The sequence below is a fragment of the Chamaea fasciata genome, unplaced genomic scaffold, assembly GCF_029207755.1.
Source record: "Chamaea fasciata isolate MVZ Bird 193981 ecotype frontalis unplaced genomic scaffold, bChaFas1.0.hap1 SCAF_1, whole genome shotgun sequence".
Taxonomy (NCBI): Eukaryota; Metazoa; Chordata; class Aves; order Passeriformes; family Sylviidae; genus Chamaea; species Chamaea fasciata.
In genome coordinates, this window is record NW_027094086.1 from 93,294,170 (window position 1) to 93,318,961 (window position 24,792).

General features: G+C 41.8%; 1 protein-coding gene across 2 annotated transcripts; it reads left to right on the forward strand.

Annotated features, from left to right (window-relative positions):
* The first annotated feature begins 14,268 nt into the window (after window positions 1–14,268).
* Window positions 14,269–22,689, forward strand: NRSN1 (neurensin 1). Of its 2 annotated transcripts, none has more exons than XM_066189379.1 (3): window positions 14,269–14,448; window positions 19,864–20,061; window positions 21,104–22,689. In XM_066189379.1, exons 2-3 carry the CDS (start codon window positions 19,873–19,875, stop codon window positions 21,500–21,502), a joined length of 588 nt encoding a protein of 195 aa, XP_066045476.1. In that variant the 5' UTR covers window positions 14,269–14,448; window positions 19,864–19,872; the 3' UTR covers window positions 21,503–22,689. The 2 variants fall into 2 exon arrangements, with proteins under 2 accessions (XP_066045476.1, XP_066045466.1); XM_066189369.1 differs by lacking the exon at window positions 14,269–14,448 and adding an exon at window positions 15,000–15,119.
* The last annotated feature ends 2,103 nt before the right edge of the window (window positions 22,690–24,792 follow it).

Here is a 24,792-nt window from a genome sequence, read left to right on the forward strand (position 1 = left end):
TCTGAGCTCAAAATCAAAAGCCTACAGATTTGTAGGTCTCATTCCTTTATCACAAAGCCATTCACTCTGTTTTGGAAATAATTAATCTTCTAATGCAGAGAAGCTGGGAGGGTTGGGAAGTTTCACATAGAAGGGCTGAGCAAGTTGTATGCAGGTACTGAAATTCAGTGGGTCTGTGGTATTAAGAGGGCATTGGTGATGTTCATAATAGCCCCTACTAAGAATAAGGGGGGGAAAAAAGGAAGCAAAAGCTATAAGCTTTAAATACTAACACACTTGAATATCAACTCAAGAAAACCTTTGCTATGAGCAGAGAAATTCTCTTACTGCAGGACACGTTTCTAAAAGATGACTTACCAAAAGAGCAGGAAAATAATCTTATAGAAAACCAATATTTTCAAAACTAGTCCAGTCTGAGCAGGAACTGGAGAGTCCTTGACAGTTCTGCTAAAATCCACTGTGAGAAGCAATAAGAAAATACTTTCAGAAGCCACCTATGAGGTATAAGAATCAATAAATCTTAACTTTTATACATCCCATTGTTCACATATCAATTTATTTTAGTACATGAGACTGAGAACCTTGAATCAGACATTTCAGACACCTGTGCCATAGGAAGGACAAGTATCAGAGGAGACAGAGGTGGATCACAAGGGGCTAGAATAGCCTGTTGAGATATTCAGCATTTCATGAACTCCATTTTCAGAAAACAACGGAACAATTTATGCTCAAATTCAGGGCTCTTCAGTCATTGTTCTAAAGCCTCGGAAGGCCTCATATTCAGATTTCTCAGGGGTATTTTAAGCATTTAAATCCCATTATAATGTATGAGCTTTCACAGATCAGCAGCTCAGCATGTAATTCAGGGGATTTTCAAGCACGCCTTCCTCCCAATAGCTCCTGTGTGAGTTAGTCATGAAAAAAAAAAAATGTAGGGCAGGACTAATTATAGAATAAAACCTGACAGAGGTGGTCTATCTGAAAGATTTTCTTTGGAATAATAATTTTAAGAACAACTATATTTAACTGTATAGCTGAATTAAGTTAAAAAATAGTCCCTATTACTCAAGACAAACTTGCTGTGCAGTTACATCCTGTTCTCTACAGTCTTAGCAGGCAGCTGATTTTACCCCATTTTTGTAGCAGTCTTGAAATCCTACATCCCAACTTCAGCCACTGCTTTAAAGAGGCCACAATTCCTCCACACTTCCCTTGAAGGGCATACTTAGGTTTTAGTTTTAACACTTCTGAATTTCCAACACACTCACTCTGGATATTTCCAGACTAATGATAAGACTCCAGTAGTGCCCCAATATTGCCACCAACACACTCACTCTGGATATTTCCAGACTAATGATAAGACTCCAGTAGTGCCCCAATATTGCCAAGAGGAATATTGTCTTGGGTATGACTGTACTGTGTAGATGCTTTGGAATGGCATCTTCCCTGTGAAAGAGCATCAAATGATTCGTTATGGCTTTGTCTGTGTTAGCTCTTTTCCAGGTCCTCTGTTTCCATTTCCTCCTCAGTTTTATTCAACCATTTTAAAAATCTGGCCTCAAACATACACTTTACCTGTTCTCTGAGATGACACCCATCCTCTTATAATCTTTATGAGGTAACTGCTAATGGTACCAGACCTACTTTGACACACTCTTTGCCCACTCCAGTATGAAAATTTTCCAGTTTGAAAGAGCTTGATTTGGTCTTTTGAAAAGCACCTGGCCTTGAAAAAGCAATGCTTAGAACAGAGAGAATAGAGAATTATTCCTGTTCTAAGCAGGTGCCCCATTGCAATCCCAAGGTGTGACTGCAGTCATACAGATGCACTCAAGCCAGACAAAATCCTGGTTATCCATCTCAGTTCCCCTGTTCTTGACAAGCCACCATGTTCTTATCAAAGCTCGCTGCCACTGGCTTCACAGCTTGGAAACTAGGTGCCACATGACCATGGCTACACACTCTTCCTAATGTACAAACACCACAATACTTAGCTCATAGGAAAATGTGTGTTTTCCCACAAATATCTCCTGAACCACTGGAAATGGGAACTTCCACAGTAGCTGAGGTGAGATCTGTAGTCATGACTGAACAACATAAAACATAAGATGGGCACAAAGCCACAGGGTGAATATTCTTCTTATATATTCTTCTCTCACATCTAGGAGAGAAAAAAGTTAGCACAACACAGTATAGGTATTTTCAAAAGAAAACTACATTTCTTGCATATTATTTAAGATTAGTAAATGGGCATGCCTGTAAATGTATCAGGCTACATCAAAAGTTCAAGTGTGCAGAATCTAAGAGCAGACAGCAAAGACAGAAGAAAGTAATGAGAAATGTCCTGTTGTGGCCTCACCACCTGAGGAAGGTGCTAATGCCTAACAAAAGACATCTCTGTGGTAAACTATTGAGCTCTTAAAATGCAATTACAACTTCACTGTGGCCTGGACCAGAAAATTTACAACTTCAATACTTTCAGGACTCAGGCAGAATCTTGGTGTAATCAGGCAATTTATTTCTCAATTAGCAATGAATTTAACAAGCACAAGAGACAGAAGAAAATACAGAAGTGTGGGTTTCTACAAAGTGGGACAGTTGAGGAGTACACAGCATAGTAAGTTGTGTTCAGGTATACGAAACCAGACCAGGATCCATTTGCAAGCATCTTAAGGAGGGAAAGATCATCCCCTCAGCATAACTGGTAAAGAAATCAAATATGCAAAGGCCTCAAGAGATTAACCATCCTCCTGCATCACATAGCCAACACTTCATCATCAAAACAGTGTTGGAACCCTTCAAGGCTTCTTCCAGTGCACTCTGACCACAAGGGCTATGTCCTCCAGCCACAGCTGATGGATAAGTTCCTCTAAGCTCAGGGCTCAGAGAAAGTCAGGTTCCTTCTGATTCAGACAGAAGATGTGGATGTTAAGACAGAAACAGCAGACGGGGGATGTCACTGAACAAACAGCTCTGGAGCATGAACCTGAAACTTCACTGCCATCTCCCATAGCTATGTCTATAACAGTGATCCTGCAAGGGCACAGATATGAACACCTTCCCATGACACACTGCTTATTGTCACACTGACCCCATTTTGACTCATGTCACCCAGACAATGTAAGGACATAGCCACAGAGCATGCTTTTCACACACAGCATGAATAATGGGGAAAAAAAAGGGGATAGACATGCATATGGCCCTACAGATAAAAGCCAGGCCAGGCCAAGCTGCCCTCAAGACCCCAAAGTAAAGGGCCTGGACCTGTTTATTTACCAATAAACATGTACCTGAGAATGCTCTGGGTTGGAAGGGACATTATACTTCCTTATAGAAGTACTAGGAACTGCAGAGACAATTGCTTCTGTTACTAAGAGATGCCAAGTTCTATAAAAATTATAATGGTTTCCTTGGTCTAAAAAAAGCCTAACGTCCTTTTATTTTTGACATGGATGAGTCAGCAGATAGGAAAGGCAATTCCCAAATATAGTGCTTTGCACCAGAGGACACAGTAAGAAGAAAATTTGATCAAGGCTTCTTCCTTCACAGAGATGACATTGCTTGTGAATGAGCCATATCAGTCAAACAGCTTTGCCCATCACCAGCCCTTCCTTGTAAGGTCCCTGGAGTGTTCCAACAGTGAGGAAAACAGTATTTTGTTTGGTATGAGATGACTCCCACAAACTTTCTGGTGTGGTTAAGACTACTTGGGGTACACAGCTGGAACAAGAACAAAGTGACCAAATAAGTAGCTGTCTGTATTGTCACACTCTACCCATTTTTAGGTAGGTCTCTTACTAAAAGCATATTCTCTGGAGCATTTCAAGCTTTCCCTAGCAAAGGCTTCCTGGGCAGGCATTCCAGACGAGATACTTCATGCTACACACACCACTCAATATTGACACTGTGTTCTGAAAATTTGGTTTAATTACAGGTCTTTTCTAACTTTTGGCTGTATTTTAGTTCTGTGAGATGTAACAATCCTGTAGTAGTCCAGGACAACCCCTGGCTGGCCATGTTTTTTTCTGAAACAATACTCAAAGTCCAGCCACCTTGAATCATATGCGTCTCTGCAAGATGAAGGTCATTGCTATGCAATTCAAATTTCAGAGAATTTCTGGCTTTATGGCCACATGTCCCAGAAGATGAGATCCATCACAGTTCTACTAACTTCAAGCAGAGCCATATCAATTTACTCTAAAGAGAGATATGATACAAGTGAGTACTTTTGGACTCCTCTCTGATGAAACAGCCATGAAAAAAATTATGTTTTTAAGCGTTAGCTACAAAGATTCTAGGATTAGGACATCATTGTATTGGTAACTTGTTGGGAATTCTTACACATTTCTCCTTAAAAACACCAAGCTGAAAATACCTTCACTAGTATTTGAGTGCAATTTTTGTGTAATTAGTTCTAGAATGTAGGCAGTTTCTTTTTTGCAAGGCATCTACATACCCAGAAAAAGGAATGCTCTTATGAATATAAAAATGTGATCACCAGACTCCAAAAACAGGTCTTGCAGAACTGTTTTTTTAACATAAATATCAGATAAATTTTGCAAGTCATAGAGAACCGAGTACTCTCCAAATGCTTTGAAGACTGCTGTGTCTCACTAGAATGCAGCAACGGGTTTGAATGGAAGTGTAGGTTACCAAAACTTACTGTAATATTCAGTGTCAGTATTAAGCAAACTAGAATCAGAATTTAGGAACAGAATTTATTAAGCCTGTGTAACACTGAACATAATTCATGCCATTTATAGTAACGGTCACCTCAGATGACCTTGATTAACCTACCAGGCATTTTCCATTCCTTAAGTCATTGCCTGGACTAAGAACATAACAATCTGAAGTTATTTCCACGGATTTCAAAACAATTTGAAACTTCAGCTTTGGACACAGTTTCACAAATCTTCATAATAACATTCATATATTTCTATAAAGCTGTACAGTTACTAATATGGAACGATAAATCACTACAGTATACAATAAGGTAATTTAACAAATGATAGATCAATTCAGGCCTCCATGGGTATCGAACCACTTAGTTCTATCTCTATCACTGTCTCTATTTATTTCCAGTTTCATCTCATTCAAAATATACCAGACACTGACTATATTTGTATGCCAAATGATTTTCCTGCAAAAGGATGGAATGTATGTTTGAAGAACATGTGCTAAGGTACTCAAAATGTTAAAAAGTAATTCCTCATAGCTGCATCTTTTCCCAGTTTGTACTCCCAAGTCACTGCGTACACTATATATGGCTATTCACTTGATGAGTAAAATGCCTACTGTGACATATGAATACATAGTAAGGAATACATCTTCCTTTTTGAGAAGTCATTAGATCTCTCAGTGCCACCCACAGCTCAGGATGTTCTCAGATGCAAGAACAGTGAGTATGAGAACCCCTTCCCTCAAAGATGTGCCCTTAAAAAATTAAGCAATCAAAACAGTCAGGCATCAATATCAAGCACCTCAGATTCTTTTTTACCCCCACATCTTTAGAGCATAGCACCCAGTATCTCTTGCAAAACAACTTTAAGTCTTGTTAAGTAAACATACAATCCAACAGGCAAGGTGTTCTGGGGAGAGAAGACACCAGAAGTATATGAATATCTTTTCCAATTAAACAATAACTGATGGCAAACTCCAACTTGGCTTGGCATTAAGAGAATTCAGTAAAGGTGTTTCCTAATTTACCTCATAGTTACCAAGATCAGCATCACAGAGAAACATGCAAAAATTATAACAGAAGAATACCCCCACCTTACTAAAGCAGATACAAGTAAAAAAAGTTCTTTGCTGACCTTTCTATATCAACTTTTTCCTCATCAATAAGAGCACAGCATGACTATAATTAACATACAAGGCAAATAAGAGTCAAAACAAACAGGATCTTAAGAAAAGAAATCATAGCAGCAGCAGATGGAGGCAGCAGTAAACATTAAAGTTGCTGGCAAGGGCCAGTTCTCTCCTCTGGCATTTTTGAAGAAATAGTTATTCAGGGTTGAGCATATGAGTATAATGGTCAACTTACAATGAAAGAAAATTCTCTGGAGGGGGACCACTGTCAAGTGCACAAACTCAGGGCAGCAGTACTCCATAGCCAACTCACACAACCAGCAGATAAGCTTCCTTCCTTCCAGCATTCCCAGGGACTAGGCTAGTCCTTGTATGTAACTTTACTTTTGTTTGGCAACATGCAATTTTAGCCAAGGCTTGAGAAGTTAATACACACCAAAAAAAAAAAAAAAAAAAAAAAAAAAAAAAAAAAAAAAAAAGAAAGAGCTGCCACCAAAATCTTACACTCACCAGCTTGCAAGACTACAACCCTCCTGTTGACTGCACCTCAAAAACAAGTTGAGTTTCTCATCTTTTTATAGGGCAGGCAACACATGTCACATGAGTGATTGTCATTTTAGAGCACTCCTCAAGCTGGGTTTAAATAGGGTAATAGATTAAATACCTATTAACTAGAAGTCAAAGGGCATAAGAGTATTCATCATGCATTCAGGAGCCCCTTGAGCCACAGTAGCAGCACGTTTTAATTGGGTTTTCTGTTGAAACAATTCCTCTTCTGTGATTCATGAAGAAACAAACTAGTCTTATTTTGAAATGCTACTTCATTATGTAACGTAAGATTGTTTAAACAAACAAAACCACAACAAAAACTCACAAACAAAAACCCCACAAAACCCTAAAATTAATCAAAAAGACCTCCAACAAACACCAAAACCCTGCTGTGGCTAAAGGAAGGATCTGAAGAAACTAACATCTCTGCCGAGGGAAGTCTGGAATGGTTCCTCACTCCACTTAATTTCTGTGTAGGAATTCTAAATGCATTATAGTAAGCTCCCTCAGTACAACAGGTACTTGAAAGGTACAACTTGAAAGTGTCCCTGGCCTAAGGCTTGAAGGAGTCTGAGACTGAGGAGTGTTGCAATGCTATTCTTCCGCTTAACTTAATTGGAATTGCATTTAGATGCCATTACTACAACACTCAGGAAGGAAGTCCAATTTCTTGGCAAAACACTTTTATCATCCCCACCAATACAATTAAGGTTCAAAGCACGGTTTTATTCCACACAGCCACCTAAGCTAAGGAAGCACTTTAGGTTGAGTCAGTGGTGAAATGTGAACTCTATTGTCTTTGTGGGGAATTTTGCTATTGACTCTCAAGGAACTACACCATTGCCCAAGAGGCAATAAGAGGAGTTACTGTCTCTCAAGATAACACTGAAAAGCACAAAGGTGTCTCCTTGTCTTCTGCATAATTTAGAATGTACAATAATAATACAATTTCAGACAGCTTCTGAATGAAGCCTGTTATTTCTTGTGGACTCAGGCATCTTCCAAAAAGACTGCAAATCTTGATTATGAAATTGGACAGAGAAGAATCCAGCAAACTTTTAGGCAAATTGCTAAAACATTAGTTGGCCTTACAGTTAGAACCATGTTCCTCATTTCTAGCCTGCATTAGCACTGCATTAATTTTGAGCACCTTTATCACAATACATTATTTTCTCTAAAATTACAGTTATTAACTACCAGAAATTGCCTCTACTACAACAGCCACAGTGTTGATTACAGCAATGAAAATGCTATAAATCAGCTAAAAAGTCTCCCCTATAAAAGCCATAGTCTATTCAATGTAATTAAACAGGTTATGACTAAGATGCACCTTAACAACAGCAAAACTATTTAATCACTGGAATAAGGAACAAGAAAGTCGTTAACCCCACTATAGCTGGAGAAAATAAAGGGCTTTGGGGTTTTATTACAAAACACAAACATTTATTTTGGACTGACACAAAATGAGAAGTATTGCTTCATTTGAGACTATTATATTTCTTTGTATTACTTTTTCTCTCTCTGTCTTTATTTAACAAAACCAAATAAAATTATTTTTAACGGAAGAATCAAAGGATTAAGTTTAAAACTAGAAATATTTTGACATTTAAATTGTTATTTGAAATATTTGATTTTGAGAAGTGCTTTAACAAACTGCTTTTTTCAAAATCTTTCTGCTCTCCTTCCAAGTTTTTTTTCCTCGACTGAACCAAAAAAAATATTTCCTTTCTCTAGCCTTCCAGAAGTGGGTTTTTTTTCAGTGAATTTACAATTTGTCAAAATAAAATTATGTTCTCATTTATAGATTAGGTAAAAATCATTCCAAAAGTTGGAGAACAGAATTATTGCCCATAGTTATGAGAGATGTTGAATAGCCAAGTATAATGGTATCTTTCAGCCTTGAAATTGATAACCTAGGCAAAAAGAATTAGAATGCTGGGTATATCAATCATGAATGGAAGATTCTACTTTTTCCACTTCTAGCCATGGAGCATTCAAATTGCACTCAAAACCCCTAATAGAAAGGCATAGTTGGTGACCCAGTGAAAGTTCCAGGCTATGTCAGTACCCACCAAACCATGTCAGTGACATCATGATCATATTACCATCAAGTAAAATATCACTGGGGCATAATTCACTGTAGAGTATGAATTGGTAAAAAAGAAATCCAAACAAAAATAAGCAAACAACCCCCCAAATAAACAAACAAACCCAATCAAAACCCCATTAATTTCCTCAGATTAAAAGAAAAGGCATTCAAATGTATTATTTAGATAACTACATTTCATTCATTTAAAAGAGCTTAGCTCTCCTAAATGAGATACCACGGCCTGAATTATTAGATCCCAATGCAGTTTCGAAGATTTGTCCCCTAATCTTCAATATTTCCAGCACAAAACACTCAGAATGATCAGCTGTCCTGAGCTACTAAACAAGAGAATAGAATGAAAATGGGACTTAATTCCCAGTTAAAAATTCATTCTTCAGAGAACATAGTATCATATAAGAAACACCAAGCAAGCAAACAGAAGAAAAGAGACAGTGAAACATATTTTGTTAGTGTGTTGTGTGCTATTTCCTCATGAAGTCTGCACACAACTGTTATGAGGTCACAGATCCTGGAGAGAAAAGGAGCTCTGCTGAATTAATTCTACCAATGCCCACAGTGAAATATGGTCATAGAAATCAAAAGGGTTTTAAAATTCTGTAGGCACAAGCAGAAGATTTGTATCCACCAATCTGTCCTTGGTACAAATTCACAAATGCAGAAATGTTTTAAATGTCCCACATGAAAGTCTGAGGGTTATGTCAAAATGATGATATTGACACTGGAACCTTGGTGGCTTATACTTCAAGGAGATTACACTTCTCACTGTCAGGTGTGTATGAGAGTGGAACTTCTCTGCCTACGATTGTTGTCTGTTTACTTTTGAACATCATCAGTGAATTAAGGTGGACAGTGTCACCACAGAACTTTGACTGGTTTTTAGTTCAGAAACAATAATGTTCTCTTGAATGGTCTCTTGAGGGTACCTGCCTGCAATCCCATCAGTCCTATGCCCTCTAAAAGTGCATTAGGATCAAAGGCAGAATGAAAGTTTTGTTGGACTGTCTACAAAGAAGATAACATTTTCCTTGTGTCTCTATTAAAACACCTTACATAGATCTGAGATGCTTATTTTATCAAACATCTATAAATCATAGGAACAATCAGCATATGCTCTCCTCCATAAATATACAGTTGGCTGCAAAAGCTGTGATGGCACTTATCCTTCTCACTGCTCTCTGGGAAGTAATTGTTTGGAGAGCTTAAATCTAGCAGTGTTGTCTGAAGAAATATGGACTAAGAGACAGTCAGTGACAGCCTGGCAATTGATGCTTGGTATAATGGCTAATTACATTACAAAAACACTGTGGCTGCACTGTTTCAGAGAACAAAAACAAAGAACTCTTTGAACCAGAAGATGCCTTTGCACAGAGATCTTCACAGCATCCTCCAGAAAATGTGGCTCCTGCTTGATAGCAGCCACTCTCAGACACTGCCAGTATACATCAGTACCAGCACCAGCACAGTGTTGCCCTTCCCATCTTTGCTCTTATAATCAAAATACATCTTTTAAAACTGTGTTTATATTGATTACACTGTATTTGTGTACTACCTTCACTCTGCCCTGTTAAGATTTGTATTACACATACTGTTAAAGAAGAGACCAACCACAGAGTAGTTGTATTATAAACTTACAATGGCTGCTTTATAAAAGCCAACCAGTTTACCAAAAGATGATAGGAAGAAATATAATGACTTCTGGAATAAAAAATAGACAGATAAAATATTAAGACTCCACAGGATTATGAGAGCAGTTATAAATGTCATCCTTATGACCCTCAGCATTCACAGCAGAGGTCAAGTTTTCAGTTGCTCCCATTTCCATGTGTGCACCAAAACACAGAAGAATTGGTACATTGTATGTGAAGCAACTTTAGCAACCTCACCTCTGGGAACAGAATGCACAGGCACGTGAGAGTTACCAAAAGGCTCTTTGGTTCAAACATTTTTCCTCACAGGCACACAGGAACACAGAACAGAGAGAAACTCATCTGATGTGTCCTAACCCATTCAAACACAGTAACTCACACACACAGGAGACACAGCTCAGCCTGCCGAGAAACAGCCCCTGGCAGGCTGTCCCACTGGGAGCAGAGCACTCTGGAAAGTCTTCCCTTGGCAGGGGTGCTTTGCACTTGAACATTACACCACACTTCCTCACAAAGAAACTGAATTTCTTAGAATGACTCTGAACAGTTTCCCCTCACCAGTCCCTGGCTTTGAATTCCTCTTCCCTTAAGAAACTAAATTTGAAAAATTAACCCAAGCTCCCAGGCACTGATCTTCATAGGCAGTGTATTTTAAAACAACACGGCCGTCTAGCGGTAGTAGTAGCTGCTGCTGCAAAGAAAATACTCTCTGCTGCACACATTTGCTGTCCAACACTTGACACTTCCAGCAAATGGTGTGTTTGATATTCTGCTGTTTCATTTGGGTCTAAATTAAGGCTTTTTGCCTCTAAACCATGTAGACACATTACACCTGCAAAGCTTACTTGGAAACAACTAGGCCTAAGAGCAAGAAAGTTTCTTCCTGAACACTGGAAAAACAAACAGGATGAATGGAGGCTGTCTCTGAGTGAAGATGGGTCACTGAAATACTTCTAATTCCTACTGCCTAGTGCTCTTCGTTCAGCATCCCCTCATAGGCTCATGTGAGGTTCACTGACTCATGTGAGGTCCCTGTCACAGCTTGGCATCACTTGTGTATGTGCATTTTGGATTACACAGCTCCTAAATATTTCCGAGGATTGTGATATTCAAATTCACCAACAGGAATGAAAAAGAGAACAAACAATTCCTAGCCTATATATTTTCAGCATAAGATAGAAAAACGTCCACCTAGATTAATGATTTTGATTGTAAAGAAAGCATCTTCTGTATTTCTGGCTCAGGGGACAAGAACAAATCTATACCCAATGATGGTGATGGCAGAATATGACAAATTATGACAATTAATCTTTTTTGCTTGCTAGAACACTTGGAACAAAGCACTGAGAAATACAGAAATGTCTGACAAATAAGTAGCCAAGCACTGATTTCTGGACAATAGCAACAGACAAATCACCTCATATAAAACAGGAATGCAGCAGCTGGCAGCATGTCTTGAGTGCAGAAAAGACACTTCTTTGATTCATAAACCATGCTCTGCATCAGAAGCTTTGAAAAATAAAATACTCTTTATAATACATCCTCCCAGCTCCAGAACAGCACTACAGACATGAACTGACCTCCACCTTTTGGCCCCATTCCTCCCCAGTATTACTGGCCACTCAAGATCACCCCCTTAATGGCAGGATAGCCCCTTGAGGAGACTCCGAGCCAGAAGAAGGGCAAACAGCTATTAGTCATTAGTCCTGCTCCTTGTGGATCTGTGTCAACTGCAGATTTTCCACAAGTGGAAGCTTTATGGCCTTGCTCTCCAGATGAAGGTGAGCCAGTCATTAGGAAGGTAAGGACAGGCAACTGTGTCAATAATGTCATTACAGCAGAACTACTCTGGTCACAACACGTGAAACAGAAGAACAGCCTCTGGAATCTTGCCATCACCATTAAGCAAATAGGAACAGACATCTGCAACTCAGTGAACTTGATTCTCATAGCAATTGCTGCATTTTGCTACAGGAGAAACGTGTTTTACAGGAGCTGTAATTTCTCCAATTCAGCACAGGCTCCCAGAAGCTACCTAAGCCATGTTCATCAAACCAGCTGATAAAACCACTTTAGCTCTCAGTAAGAGAGAAGCCTGTAAACTCTATGGCAACCAACACCACCACCTACAGAAGTTCTTGACAGGATTTTTTTTCGTTGGCATGCTCACTACTGTCCATTATAAACCCTTCGAACAGCAGATGGAAGATAAAGAAAGCACTAGCCTTGAGTTTCCTCTCCACAAGGGGTGGAAAAAAACAAACCATATATACAGCTTGAGGTAGAAAATAATGCACTTCCTCTCCATGCCACTACCAGCTGAAGCCCTCAGGATAAACACAGCCTAAATTTTTTGAAAGCTGGTAACTGAGGAAAGATCCACATTTGGAAATTCCTTCATATACCAGCAGCTCAAACCCTGAGTCCCACCATGACCTATTTTAAAACATCTTTGTATTAATGTTACCTATTTCAAGGTTAACAGGGCATTTACACCCTTCTGTTCAATGTTTCTTATAACCAAACCCAGCTACACTTCAAGAACAGCTCTGATTTCAGGCTGAGTTTGAAGTTTTCCTAATGTGCACTAAAATCAACCTATGACACTACCAATGGTTAACCCTTGGTAACCCCCTTCCAGGGTTGTTAATTTGGAGTTCACAGATCAACATTACTGCAAATGGTCCCATTGCTAAAACACTAATTTGTTTTGGCTAGCTGAGCATGCAACTTCTGTGTCAAGAAACAAAACTGGGCCAACACGGGTATTTCATGTTCTTTTTATTTACTGCTTTTGTCAATAGCTAAGTAAGCAAAAGAAGCTTTGTAAACAGAGGGAAGACTGATCATGTAGATTAATTCCTTTTTCTATAGAAGACATCTTCCTGATCTGCGATAAAGCAGCATTCAGCCATAACTTCGATACTACATGCAAATCTGGTGTTAATTTAGCAGGACAGTTAATCACAGAATCTCTTTTAAGAGTGATAGCCCATCTGGCTTCTCATTTATCACCTCACTATATTTTCCTGTTTTCTTTTCACAAATCGTTGTCCGTTTATTACGTGCTAGCTGCTGTGGGCTAGAGTATGCTTATTATACTCACTGAACAGCACACTGCTGTGAAGTAGTTCTGCTCAGGTCAGGGGAACGCTTTTGGAATTACTCATTGCCTGAGACAAGAGAGGCAGGCAGTCTTGGAAGGACAAGATGAAATGCACTGAAACCAGCACTTTTTCCTCCAAATCTAATCCCTTACTTGCTCTTTTTTTAATAGCTATTTTTATGATTCCTAGTTTGCAACTACCCAAACTCACTGCTGTCATCAAATGCAAGGTTTGTTTCCCAAAGAAGCTTGGGCTATTAATGTAACCATTACTCTTACCTTCTTCATTATATACTACAGTGATTAAGGCACTTTGGAAATACCTTGTTTTTCCTTTGGCTACTACTACCCCATTTTGCTTTAATGCACTTGCACTTTTTCTGCATGCAACAACACTCTTTCTGGGCATATTTCAGTGCACCATATGAATATCAGTCTTTAGAACTCTTGCCCTTTGCATTCTCATTATTTTTTCACAGGAATTACATATTGCATCTTTGTGGGATACACTTTAGCATCTCCAGCTCTTGGTGCCTTGTCATGTTAACTCTTTCCTCAGAATCTTCCTTAGCCTCCAAACCTGCTTTCTTGCAATCTTCTCCCACTGAACAACCAACCTGTTGTTATCAGGGTGCCAACGCTTGGGCCTCAGCCTCACTCTGTCTCCCTGAGGAGTCCCCCTCAGTCTCCTGTTGAGCGGTCCGCTTCCCCAACCTGCAGATCTCAGCGCCTTGTCCTTCGCAGGGCACTTAATGTCACGTCTATCCAATCGGCCGGACAGACAGCACAGCACACCACCGAGTCCCTGCGGTTTTCGATGCTGACTGAACGAGGGAGGGAGGGAGGGTGATGCGGGGGGCGCGATCAGAGGCCTCTGTGCCTACACCCAGGGAGGGCACCGCCGTGACCTTGTCGTGCACCTGCGGGCGGGACCCCGACGCCGGCAGCTGGGGAGCGCCGGGCTGGCCCTGGGCGGTCGGCCCTGGGCGGGGGCGGCGTGGCGAGCGCGGGGGCGGCGGGGCGAGCTCGGCCCAGCGCCGCTCCGCGCCCGGCGGCGGCGGCTCAGTGCGCAGGCACGGCGCGGGAGCGAGCGGCGCTCCGGGCCGTACATAATACGTGTGTCTGGGGCTGGCGCGGCGCAGAGCGGAGATGGGGCCGGGCCGGGACAGCCGCAGCTAGCGCCGCCAGCGCGGGGGCTCGCCGGCCGAGGGCAGCGCCGGGAGGGACAGGTAACCGCGGGGCCGCCGCTCCGGCCCCTCGGCAAACTTCGGCTCGGCACTTCGGCGGGGGCTCCTGTGGCCGCCGGCGGGTGCACGGCGCGGAGCATCCCGCGAAGGCAGCGGCCGCGCCGGGCTTCGCCTCCCGGCTCGTGGAGGACGCGGCTGTCCCCGGGCGGGCTGTGCCGCGCTGCCCCGCCGCCGCCGGGGCTCGGGGAGGGGGTGGCCGGACCGGGATTTCCGCTGCCCCCGGGGCACCGCTGGGCCGGGAGGGTCGCGGGGGCCGAAATCTCGTCCGCGTCCGGGCGCTGCGGAGTTCTTCCGCTTGGGCCGGGAAACGGGAGATGGAGAGTATCCCGCTCCGGCCCCTGGCGGCGGCGAAGCGGGAGGAGCCGCCCCCCCAGGAACGCAGGAGAAGGTGCTGCTCGCAGCCCCCGTGCAGGGCAGGGGAGCAGAAGCGGCTCCCGGATCATCCCGGCTATCCTCAGGGGAGCGGCAGCAGGTGCCCCTCGCAGCCCCGAGCGAGGGCAGGGCGCTGGGACGGGCGGAGCGCGGCTCGGCCCCGCCGCCGGCCCGGGAAGCGCCGGGAGCGCAGGGGCATCAGAAAGGCCACCTCGGAGACCGCTGGCAAAGGCAGACTGTGTATGCCAGTGTTCCCCCTTCACAAGGAACGCTCTCTGTAGGTAAGGACTGGAAACATGGCTCTGTGAACAGAAGGGTCAAAGTATGTAAATCTGAAGAAGGGGGAGGGCGACTTCACCTGTGCTAACCGTCAGCATTCGTGGCTTACATTCGGTGGCAGTGTGGTGTCACAGAGCAATGACACATCTTTATTTCCTTTTGTGCTTCTTTTTAAACGACAATTCCTTACGTACTTTTTTTTTTTTTTTTTTTTTTTTTTTTTTTTTTTTTTAATTCGTTCAACCCGGGAGAAATAAAGCAAAGTATTTGGGAATTTTGGGGGGAAAATTTGATGGAGCTTGCTCATCTTTTAATCTTTCTGTTCACCAATCCAATCACACATCCCCAGATCAGCAGAGGATAGTAAAGCTCAAAGTAAACAGGACAGCTTTTGCCATGGAAACGAAAGTTGCTAGGGGATGGTTTGCTACTACACAGTGGTGTTCTCTGAAGCTGTGATCCTACATCCCACATTTTCCTGGGCACCTTGGGTTTAGGCACTGAAAAACTTAGATTGAGCTACTACTTTCAGCCTGGATATATGTTTTCAGATCGTCGATAACACAGATTTGGGTAACAGCGACACTCTTTTTGGCAGAAGTTTCCCAACATTTCAGTGTTTAGTTTCTCAGCCCTGAAGGCAAGACATGCAAATACACATCAACACTCAAGAGATCATAGCTACTGCAGTATTTATTCATCCAATGTAAATTGATGCTGTGACACACGTTTCCTTCCTACTTGTGGAGAACTGTTTTCTCTCTGACTGTTCAGTTCCTGTGCCTTTTCTGTAAGTAGCAAGAGCAGTACACTTTCATTGCAGCTGAGAAAAGAGACCATCTTAGTCCAGATTACCAGGCCGCTTCATATAGGGCTGGGGAACCTTCTCTCTTAAGGGACAAGATATTTTTCAAAAGATAGGAGATTTTTTTCTAAGTGAAAGAGTCTGACCATGAAGAAAATACTCAGTAGAATTAATATTATGCAGTGCTTGAAAAGAATTAATGATTCTAGCAGTCCTTTTTCTTTTTTTTCCCCTTCCATTTTAAAAGGTCATACTACTTGATGGTATCACAACTCTTTCAGGCATAAGATCATTCTTTTGTTTTCTGTTCCACCTCCCAGCTCTTATTTATCATTTTGCTCATATACCTGACCAAAACCACCTATTAGCCTTTTATATTGCTAGAGAAAAATAATCTAAGTGTCATGTAAACTGTGTGGTCCTTACAGGCAGTTCTTCATCAAGCTGTTAGAAACACTACATCCTTCTTTTTCTGTCTTGACTAAACTTACAGACACTGCCATGAATGCAAGATCATGTTTATACAGGTCTCTGTCATGTCACATTGGGTTTTCTTAAATTTAATCACAGTAACTAAAGTTGGTGGTTCAGACTCAGCAAAGTGCTTCACCTCCTTTCTGAATGTTCCTGGTGGCAGCTGGAGTAATACAAGCAAGCTTTGGCTGGCCACATTATCCAGTCATGTTAATTCTGGTTCTTCCCTGGGCTGACCTTCTGGTGTCACTTACACCTGGGGAAAATACCTACCATTCTGCACATTATATGATGCTAAAGTTGCTTACCTGTATGATTTAAGTTAGCCGGAAGTTAAGCATAAATTATTAAGAAGATAGGGTTGATGTGAGAATAAAGATCTAAGTAAGGATCCAAGAGAATGAGTTTCTGCAGAACTTTAATTGACCTCTTTATTTCATTTCTGATGTGTGAGATGGAATCTTCGCTTAACCAAAAGACAGGTTGAAGGGTATGGATTTAAAGTGTTCTTATTGAGGTGTAGGTGGTATGACCCTGTATGAGAGAACTGGGGCAGCCATGGTAAACTACACCATTTTTTCCTCTTCTTCTTTACCCCTAAGGTATTTTTATGAGGTGGGCAGAACTCTGGTTTTATGAGAACTCTGAGAACTCCTCAGTGCCTGTGCTGTTAAAGATGGCAGCTAGCTGTTGAAGAAATGGTGGCAGTGAGTAAAGAGGACTTCTTGTCCTTTCTTTTTGGGTAGGAATAAACAGTTTTCCTGAGGGAAACAAAAATAACCTTCAGAAGTAAAATAACTTGCAGCTTTTCCCCACGATAGTTCAGATTATATACACTTATATACATACCTTTTTTTTTTTTTGTACCTCAGAAAATGATAGTGTTCAAAACTTCATAACATGATAAAAAAGCACAACAAACTGCCCTGTTCTCAACTGGGATATAGTTCATTTTTTTTCTCGGTAGCCATTACAGTGCTGTGTTTGGGATTCAGTATGAGAACAGTGTTGATAAAACACTGATGTTTTGATTGTTACTTCATGCTTGCCCTAAACCAAGGGCATTCTCAGTGTCTCATGCTCTGCCAGTGAGGAGCTACATAAAAAGATGCAAGGAGGAACAGCCAGGACAGCTGATGTGAGCTAGCCAAAGGGGTATTCCATACCATAGAACATCATGCCCCATAGAGAAACTGTGGGAGTTACCAGGAAGGGAATGAAGGCAGTTTGGAGACAAGGTTTGGCATTGGTTGGGGTGGTGAGCAACTGTATTGTGCATCACTTCTTTTTCTTGGGTTTCATCTCCTTTTTTTATTTAGTACTACTAGTATTATATTTTACTTTGTTTCAATCATTAAACTGTTCTTATCTCAGCCTACAAGCTTTACTTTTGATTCTCCTTCCTATTCTACCATAGTGGAATGGTAGAGGGTAGATATGAGGGAGGGGCTGCAAGGTGCTTAGCTGCCAGCTGGGCTTCAGCCATGACACAAACGTTTTTCAGTATATTAACTGTAGTTGGAAACATCGCTGTTAGCTATGTACAACGTGACACAGGGTGGCCCCAGGGCCAGGCTCTCCCAGTTCACCTGGTGAGCAGCTGGTGCTGCTCAGGAGTTTCTGCTGTCTCAAGGTCTCTCTCCACTGTGCCTGTTTTCCCACCATTCCTTGGAAGGCCAGCACCTTGAGAACACTCTGATGGACACTGGTGCTCTACTATCGGCAGAGAGCAAGCCCATGCACAGACTTGGAGAGTACTTTTTTATTTCCTCAGGCTTTACAGTGCCTGAGGTGGAAAAGGGAAACTTGCGGGGAGGACAGAGGTAGTTAGGGGTTCAAAAAAGGGGCTCCTGACAGCAGCTGTGCTTGGCACTGCCCCTGTTGCTGGTGACTGAGCTTTGCAGAGCAATGTTCCTTCTGGCCCTTGGCAGGTCTCCCAGCAACACATGGGCTGCCTCCTCCACTGGGTCATGACTTCTGTGAGAGCCTTGAAACCTCATCACTGTGTTGTATGAGAGATATTTGCAACTGTAAGATGTTGAGATCATGAAATCCCAAACGAAATGCTTATTAGATATACAAAATAAATAAAATTCCAAGATAATGGGTTTCTATAAAGAGGAAGAAGTCAATCCCTCTATATTCCTAAGCCAAGAACACAAATAGGTTCCCAGAGGCTGGAAGGTCACTGTTTATTTCAGTACTGGTTTCTAGCAGAGCCAGCCAAAAGATTCAGTCAGACTGTTGTTATTCCCCGTCAATATTTTCTGGATTCTCCTTAATTTGAGTGCTTGCATACTCAGGTATTTCATACTCAGATCACTCTTTCGCAAAGGGCAAAGGACTGTAGGGCAGCAAAACTGGGAGGTCCCAGCTGCCATGAGCACATCAAAACTCCTTCCCTTAAGTGAAATTGCTGCAGAAATCTGATGTACTGCTTGAAGCTGATACAAATTGAGCCATGACTTTCAGGTGCAAATTCTGATTAACAGTTCCCTTTGGACTAAGGCTTTTTGAACTTCTTTAAAGAGAAGCCAATGAGCCTAAGTGACTTTGAGCTACTGCTCAGCTTGTTTTTAGGGGCTAGTATTATTTCAATGAATTCAGTACCATCACACTTGTGCAAGCAAGTTCAGGCCTTGGACTTACATAGTTAAATATGGATTTTGTGTGTTAGGAGAACTTACATGGAAAATGGAAAGAGTAAGAAACTTTGTTGGTAGTTTTCATAGCAGGCAAAATTCTGATTTTATTAAAGTCAGGAGGAGCTTGGGCATCAACTTCTTCAAGAGAGAAGTACTTGTCTGTAAGCTTAGTATTTCCATTTTGGTCTTGCTGAGCAGATTGATGCTGTTATGGCATTCCATTTTTAATTTTATTTTTTTAAGTATCCCTATTTAAATACAAGCTATATTAGACTCTTGAGTCTATCTAGGACTTATTTTGCCTCTGTTTCCCACAGCTATGAATGGTATATCAGTGATTAGTCCTGCACTTCTAAAGCTCAGAACAAAAAACATTTTAAAAACCTCCTCTTATGCAGCAGTTTGGAAAGTTCATAAGGTGGCAAACTCCAGAGACTGACAGAGACAGTCTGGAGGAGAGGCAACATGAGCCCTTGAGGGATGCTGGATTTTGTTACCTGGCATATCCTGCTTTTTTCAGTCTCCATGGAAACACAGTAGCACACTCGTGTGAAAGATGGGGAGTAAGCACCCTGCATAAGGGAGTGAATGTTCCCTGCAGCACCTTTGGGCTGTGCTGTGCCAAGTCACTGAGTTCCTTGGGTTCGCTTGAGCTGAGTCACTGCGTGCAACTGTACCTGGCTCATTTCTCGGTTTGGAAAAAAGTGAAGGGAAGGTCTCTCTTGGGCCGTGTTTTTTTATCACATCTGGAGAGTTTGCAGCCATCTTTGCTCTCCCAGCACACCGACAATGACGTGCTTTGTGTGAAACCTCTTGTTGCAGGTAGGAAGGATGAGCTCCTATGCTGACATCTGCGGGTCCAAGCAGGCGCAGGGCAGCACCGAGGGAGGGTACCAACGCTATGGAGTTCGGTCCTACCTGCATCAGTTTTATGAGGACTGCACAGCTTCAATTTGGGAGTATGAGGATGATTTTCAGATCCAGAGATCGCCAAGCAGGTGGAGCTCTGTATTCTGGAAGGTATGGCCTGTTGCATTTTACTGGAAAGAGAGAGACTCCCATTTCAAGACTTTCCCTGTGTAACTACTGGTATTACCTATTTAGCCAGAAAGGCCTTTTGTTGCTCAGTTTTGCCTAAGGTGGCCAGATAAATATGTCTGAAAGCAGGGTACTCTTACCAAGATACGTCAGCTCCCTGGGGTCTTTGGATCATCTAGTTTCTCTGTCCCAATGTCACTGAAACAGCAGTCTTTTCTGGGAACCCTATGTACATCTTGAAAGTGTAGTTTACCTCTGCTCTGTGCCTATAGAAGTCCCGCCAGATTGTTTGGAACAGGACTGGTAGGTTAAGAGCAGAGTGTGATGTAGGTATCAAGAAAACCAAAAGATCTCCATTAAGGTTAGGGAATTTGACAGAATTGGAGAAGAGCAGAGGTTGCTTGGGGTCTGTGAGGCCATACAGTCCCTACCCCCCAATGATCCCTACCCCCAAGAATGTTCTGGGTGAACCAAATTTTGTGCTTGCACTTGAAATGTGCAATAAACCCTCCGTGATCTCTTCATATGGCAATAGCAACTTCCTTCTAATCCTTGCAAAGGAATGACATCTCATGAAGTAAAAGCAAGGGGTGGATATGACAGACTACCAGCAGAGGCTGAACTGTTAGTGCTAACCACCAGCTAAAACTAATGAAATAATCAGTTACACAGCACTGGGGTTAAACTCTGATCCTCTCTCTGATGGGGCCTTTCAACATAAAATGCTGTTTAGAGATAGTAATGCATATTCCATTGTTTCCAGAAATGTCAGTACTCAATTAGATAAATATGAGTTGTAAAAAGAGCATTTTTCCACATATTCTAGTTCTATTAAGGCCTCATATATCCTAAAAGAAAAATGCCTACCCTCCTAGGAGAGAGCACTGTATCTGCAAGACGCAGTGAAAAATAAACACACTTCCTAACTAGGAACGGACTAGGAGTACTTCCCAACTGAAAACTGGAAAGGGAAATGGAAAAACTGGAAATTAATCAGGGTTTTTTTTGTTTCTTTGTTTTCCAGGTCGGACTCATCTCTGGGACGGCTTTTATGCTGATAGGTGTAGCTGTTCTTGTTGTGGGTTTTCTTGTGCCACCAAAAATCGAAGCCCTTGGGAAGGATGATTTTGTTGTTGTGGATACCCGTGCTGTCCAGTTCAATGGGTCCCTTGATATATGCAAGCTGGCAGGAGCAATCTTGTTCTGTGTTGGAGGGTCCACTGTGGCAGCATGTCTGCTGATGTCTGCTTTTGCTAAAAGTTACTCCAAAGAAGAGAAGTACCTCCAGCAAAGATTTAAAGAGAGAATAGCTGATATAAAAGCCCATGCAAACCCAGTCACAAAAGCGCCAGCACCAGGAGAATCAAAGATACCTGTCACTTTGTCCAGAGTTCAAAATGTCCAGCCTTTATCTGAAACCTGACCCCTCCCTTGGGTTTTGTTTCTCCTGTAGATCACTTTAACTGGAAAATATCAGCCCTTGTTGGCATCTGTGCTAGTCAAGTAAAACATCGAGTGCTCTGCTCTATAAACATGCAGCTAATAGGGGAGCTGCTCTGGTAAAATTTAGGATTGGGAAAAAGGAAATCATGTGATTAGACTTGTGACTAATATATTCAGTACTTTTCAACCTTTTAATCTGTGTGGGTACAGTAAGTTCTTGCAACAATTATTAGGTGTTTAGCTTATCAGATTGCATCACTGGGAAACCTAAGGTGCACTTATGACAGCTATACCAGGAACACTCTACATCCCACTATTTAAAGTTTAGATGAATTTCCTATTTTTTCAGTTTCATTATTTTGTTTAATTTTTATGGTTTTTGCCTTTAAAATACTGTTCAGTTTTACATTTCCCACCTGGTTCTGCTGTCTGGGAAGCCAAGATTCTGCCCTTGTAATTTGCACTTGTCCTCCTGTCACATGCTACAGTCTGTATCAAAGTAATACTGCACAAGTAAAACATACATGTCAGGGAGAGCCCTTAATTTGATCCTGGCACAGTGTAACTTCCTGGGAAAGGCAAGTTATACTTGATCCTGAGTTACAACTAATCTGTGATAAAGTGCCACTTTTGTCTCAGTTGTTGCCATGTTAGCAAAACTATAAACAAAATAAAGATAAGGAAATCCTGTGGGAGGAGGAACATCATACTTGTGTGTCTTTGCTTTGATATTGTTTCTTTCATTAGATTGTATTATGTTGAGGCTAACACAAAATGTTTTTGTTTTGTCTGGGTGAGAATGAATAAATGTGGTTTGATATGCCCGGCCCTCTATTCTGTTAGTTCATCAATGCCATGTTAGATGATCTCAATGTACGTATCGGAAGACATTTTGAAATGCTGTTTATATTTTTATAGAGAATAGAAAATGTTACGCTTAACCAGATACATCTGTGTAAATGCTTACCTAAAGACTTGTCCTTTCATGGAAGACCCCTAATAATTTTCTCACCCAGGGCAATTATTTTACTGTCTTAATCTATGGATTTAAATTAAACTGTATGAAGAAAGATGTGACATTTGTACTCTGACAATATGTGCCACCTTATAGTTCTGTCTATTTTTTGAATGGATTGAATAAAATTCTAGGCGTGAGCCAACCATGGATTTTGTGATAAGTTTCTTTCTATTCAAAAAAAATTAAGAGCACTGCTTTAAGGAGAAATCAGCAGCTGAAACTCACTGGTCTCTTGATGCAGTCTGTTTTCATCTTTCAACAGCAGTGAGGAAGCCACTTTGGTGCTGAATCGGATTCTGCCACAATAATGGCAGGTATGTTGTAAGACCTGTGTTCTTTCCCTTGCTCATAAAACATTTTGTTGTCTGTGACATTCATTTCAGACTTACAACATCAAAAAAACAGATCACATGTGTTTGGAAATTTCAGCTGAATCTGCAATAATTATCATGGCCCACAATACCATGGGAAGTAACATTTTCTTCTGCATAGAAAGTTCCCATCTTGGCAACACAGTTGCTGAGTTCAAGCATTAGCACTGAAAAGACGGACAATTGAGCTCCTCACATGCACATGGTCACAGAGAATGGAAGAAAGAAGGTGTAAAGGCATCTAGCAATTCACTGGCACCCATATATTAGAAATGCAAAGATACATTGCACCCAGTACTTCAAAATAAGACTGTAATCTCAGGGGAGAATTAGATGAAGCAATGCTAACGAGGAAAAGATCAGAAGACTGGCAAAGTGAGCTATGTATTATAAAGAAAGCCATCAAGGACAGGAGTGAGGAGTACTGATTACTCACAAGGCACATGAAGAGCCTGTCACTGCTGCTGTTTGTTAGTTATTCCAGGTAGAGAGGGTCCTCAGCGTTTCCTGTCTGGGTTGCAAGGAGTGTTGTTTACTGCCATTGACTTTCACTGCTGTCAGGCTATCTGTGTGTGGGCAGGAGAGTCAAGCTGTTCTGGCCTTTTCAACTGAGACTTTTTAATTGTGCATGGAGGAAATGTGACATTTTAAGTTTTACAGTGAAGTTCACAGGAGATTGAGGGCTCCTGTAGCTGAGTCCCTTCCCTTCACCTGCATTTTATTAACACTGTACTGGAAGTTTGGCTGGAAATCCAGCTGGAAAAGAAAGCAGAGGTTGGGGTAGTTCACCCAAACTAGCTATATGGGTACATCGTTCTATTCAAAACACACTCCACCACACATGCAAGGGTCACTACATTTTCATCCAGAGGACAACTGACCCAACAGGTAATTGATAGCACAGATCCAAACATCAGGTGCTCAGTCACATTGCACAGATCTGAACATGCTTTGACAGTACAAAAGCAGATGAGTCATGGCATGGCATTACCCAGGTGCTAGGAGAAAAGGAATGCCCTTGAGGATTTTACTGAAGCTTGCTGGAATAGGAAATGCACTTGGGATTTAGCAGCAGCAGCAGCAAAGCTGATAATGCTGTCATGGCTAATGTTGCCACGCACGTTTCATCTCATTAAACCCTTGTTTTGGTTGCTTGGAGCTTTTCTGGAATTGAGACCTCCAGAGGCTGCAGTCCTTCACAGCAGAGAATCAGTGCCACACACAGCTTTTGTAGAAATACTGAGCAGAAAATTGCTCTGTTATTATTAAGAAGCCCCATACTGGAAAGACTAGGACACCTCAGGAACATTTTTAGGATCCATTTTCTTGCAGTGTTTTAACACCTTCACCCTTTGCTGCAGGAACTGAAGCATTAGCAAAAGGCAGCGGAAATTAACTGTGTGCTGTTCTTATGGAAAATGCCTGTGATATGGCCTCCAGATGGGATCCAGCAAGAAGCAATCATGCTTCCTGGGAAATTTCTAGTGAGGGCAATCTGCCCTTGCACATATCAATTTCCCTACCATGTAACTTTTTCACTTTTCCCATCCTTACTAAATTGCAGCACATACTCGATGATGGGACTGCCTGGGACTTCCCCTCCAAGCACTGATTGCCATCAGCTTTCTAAAGGACACATTAATGGAGACCCCAGTGCAAATAAAATGGTTTAAGCAGCCAAGCTCTTCTTTTTTCAACCCTTTGACCTCCCTGCTCCAGAGGCTCCTTTCAGTTTCTTCATGCTTACCTTATTTCTTGCCCCTCTTCTAGCCTCATTTGGCTTGAAATTACAGTGCAATCCCTCCCAGCCCAACACCATTGTCTCTGCAATTGTAGTGAAAGAAATCACAATTTTCATCTGAGTGGTAATTACTGGCTTCA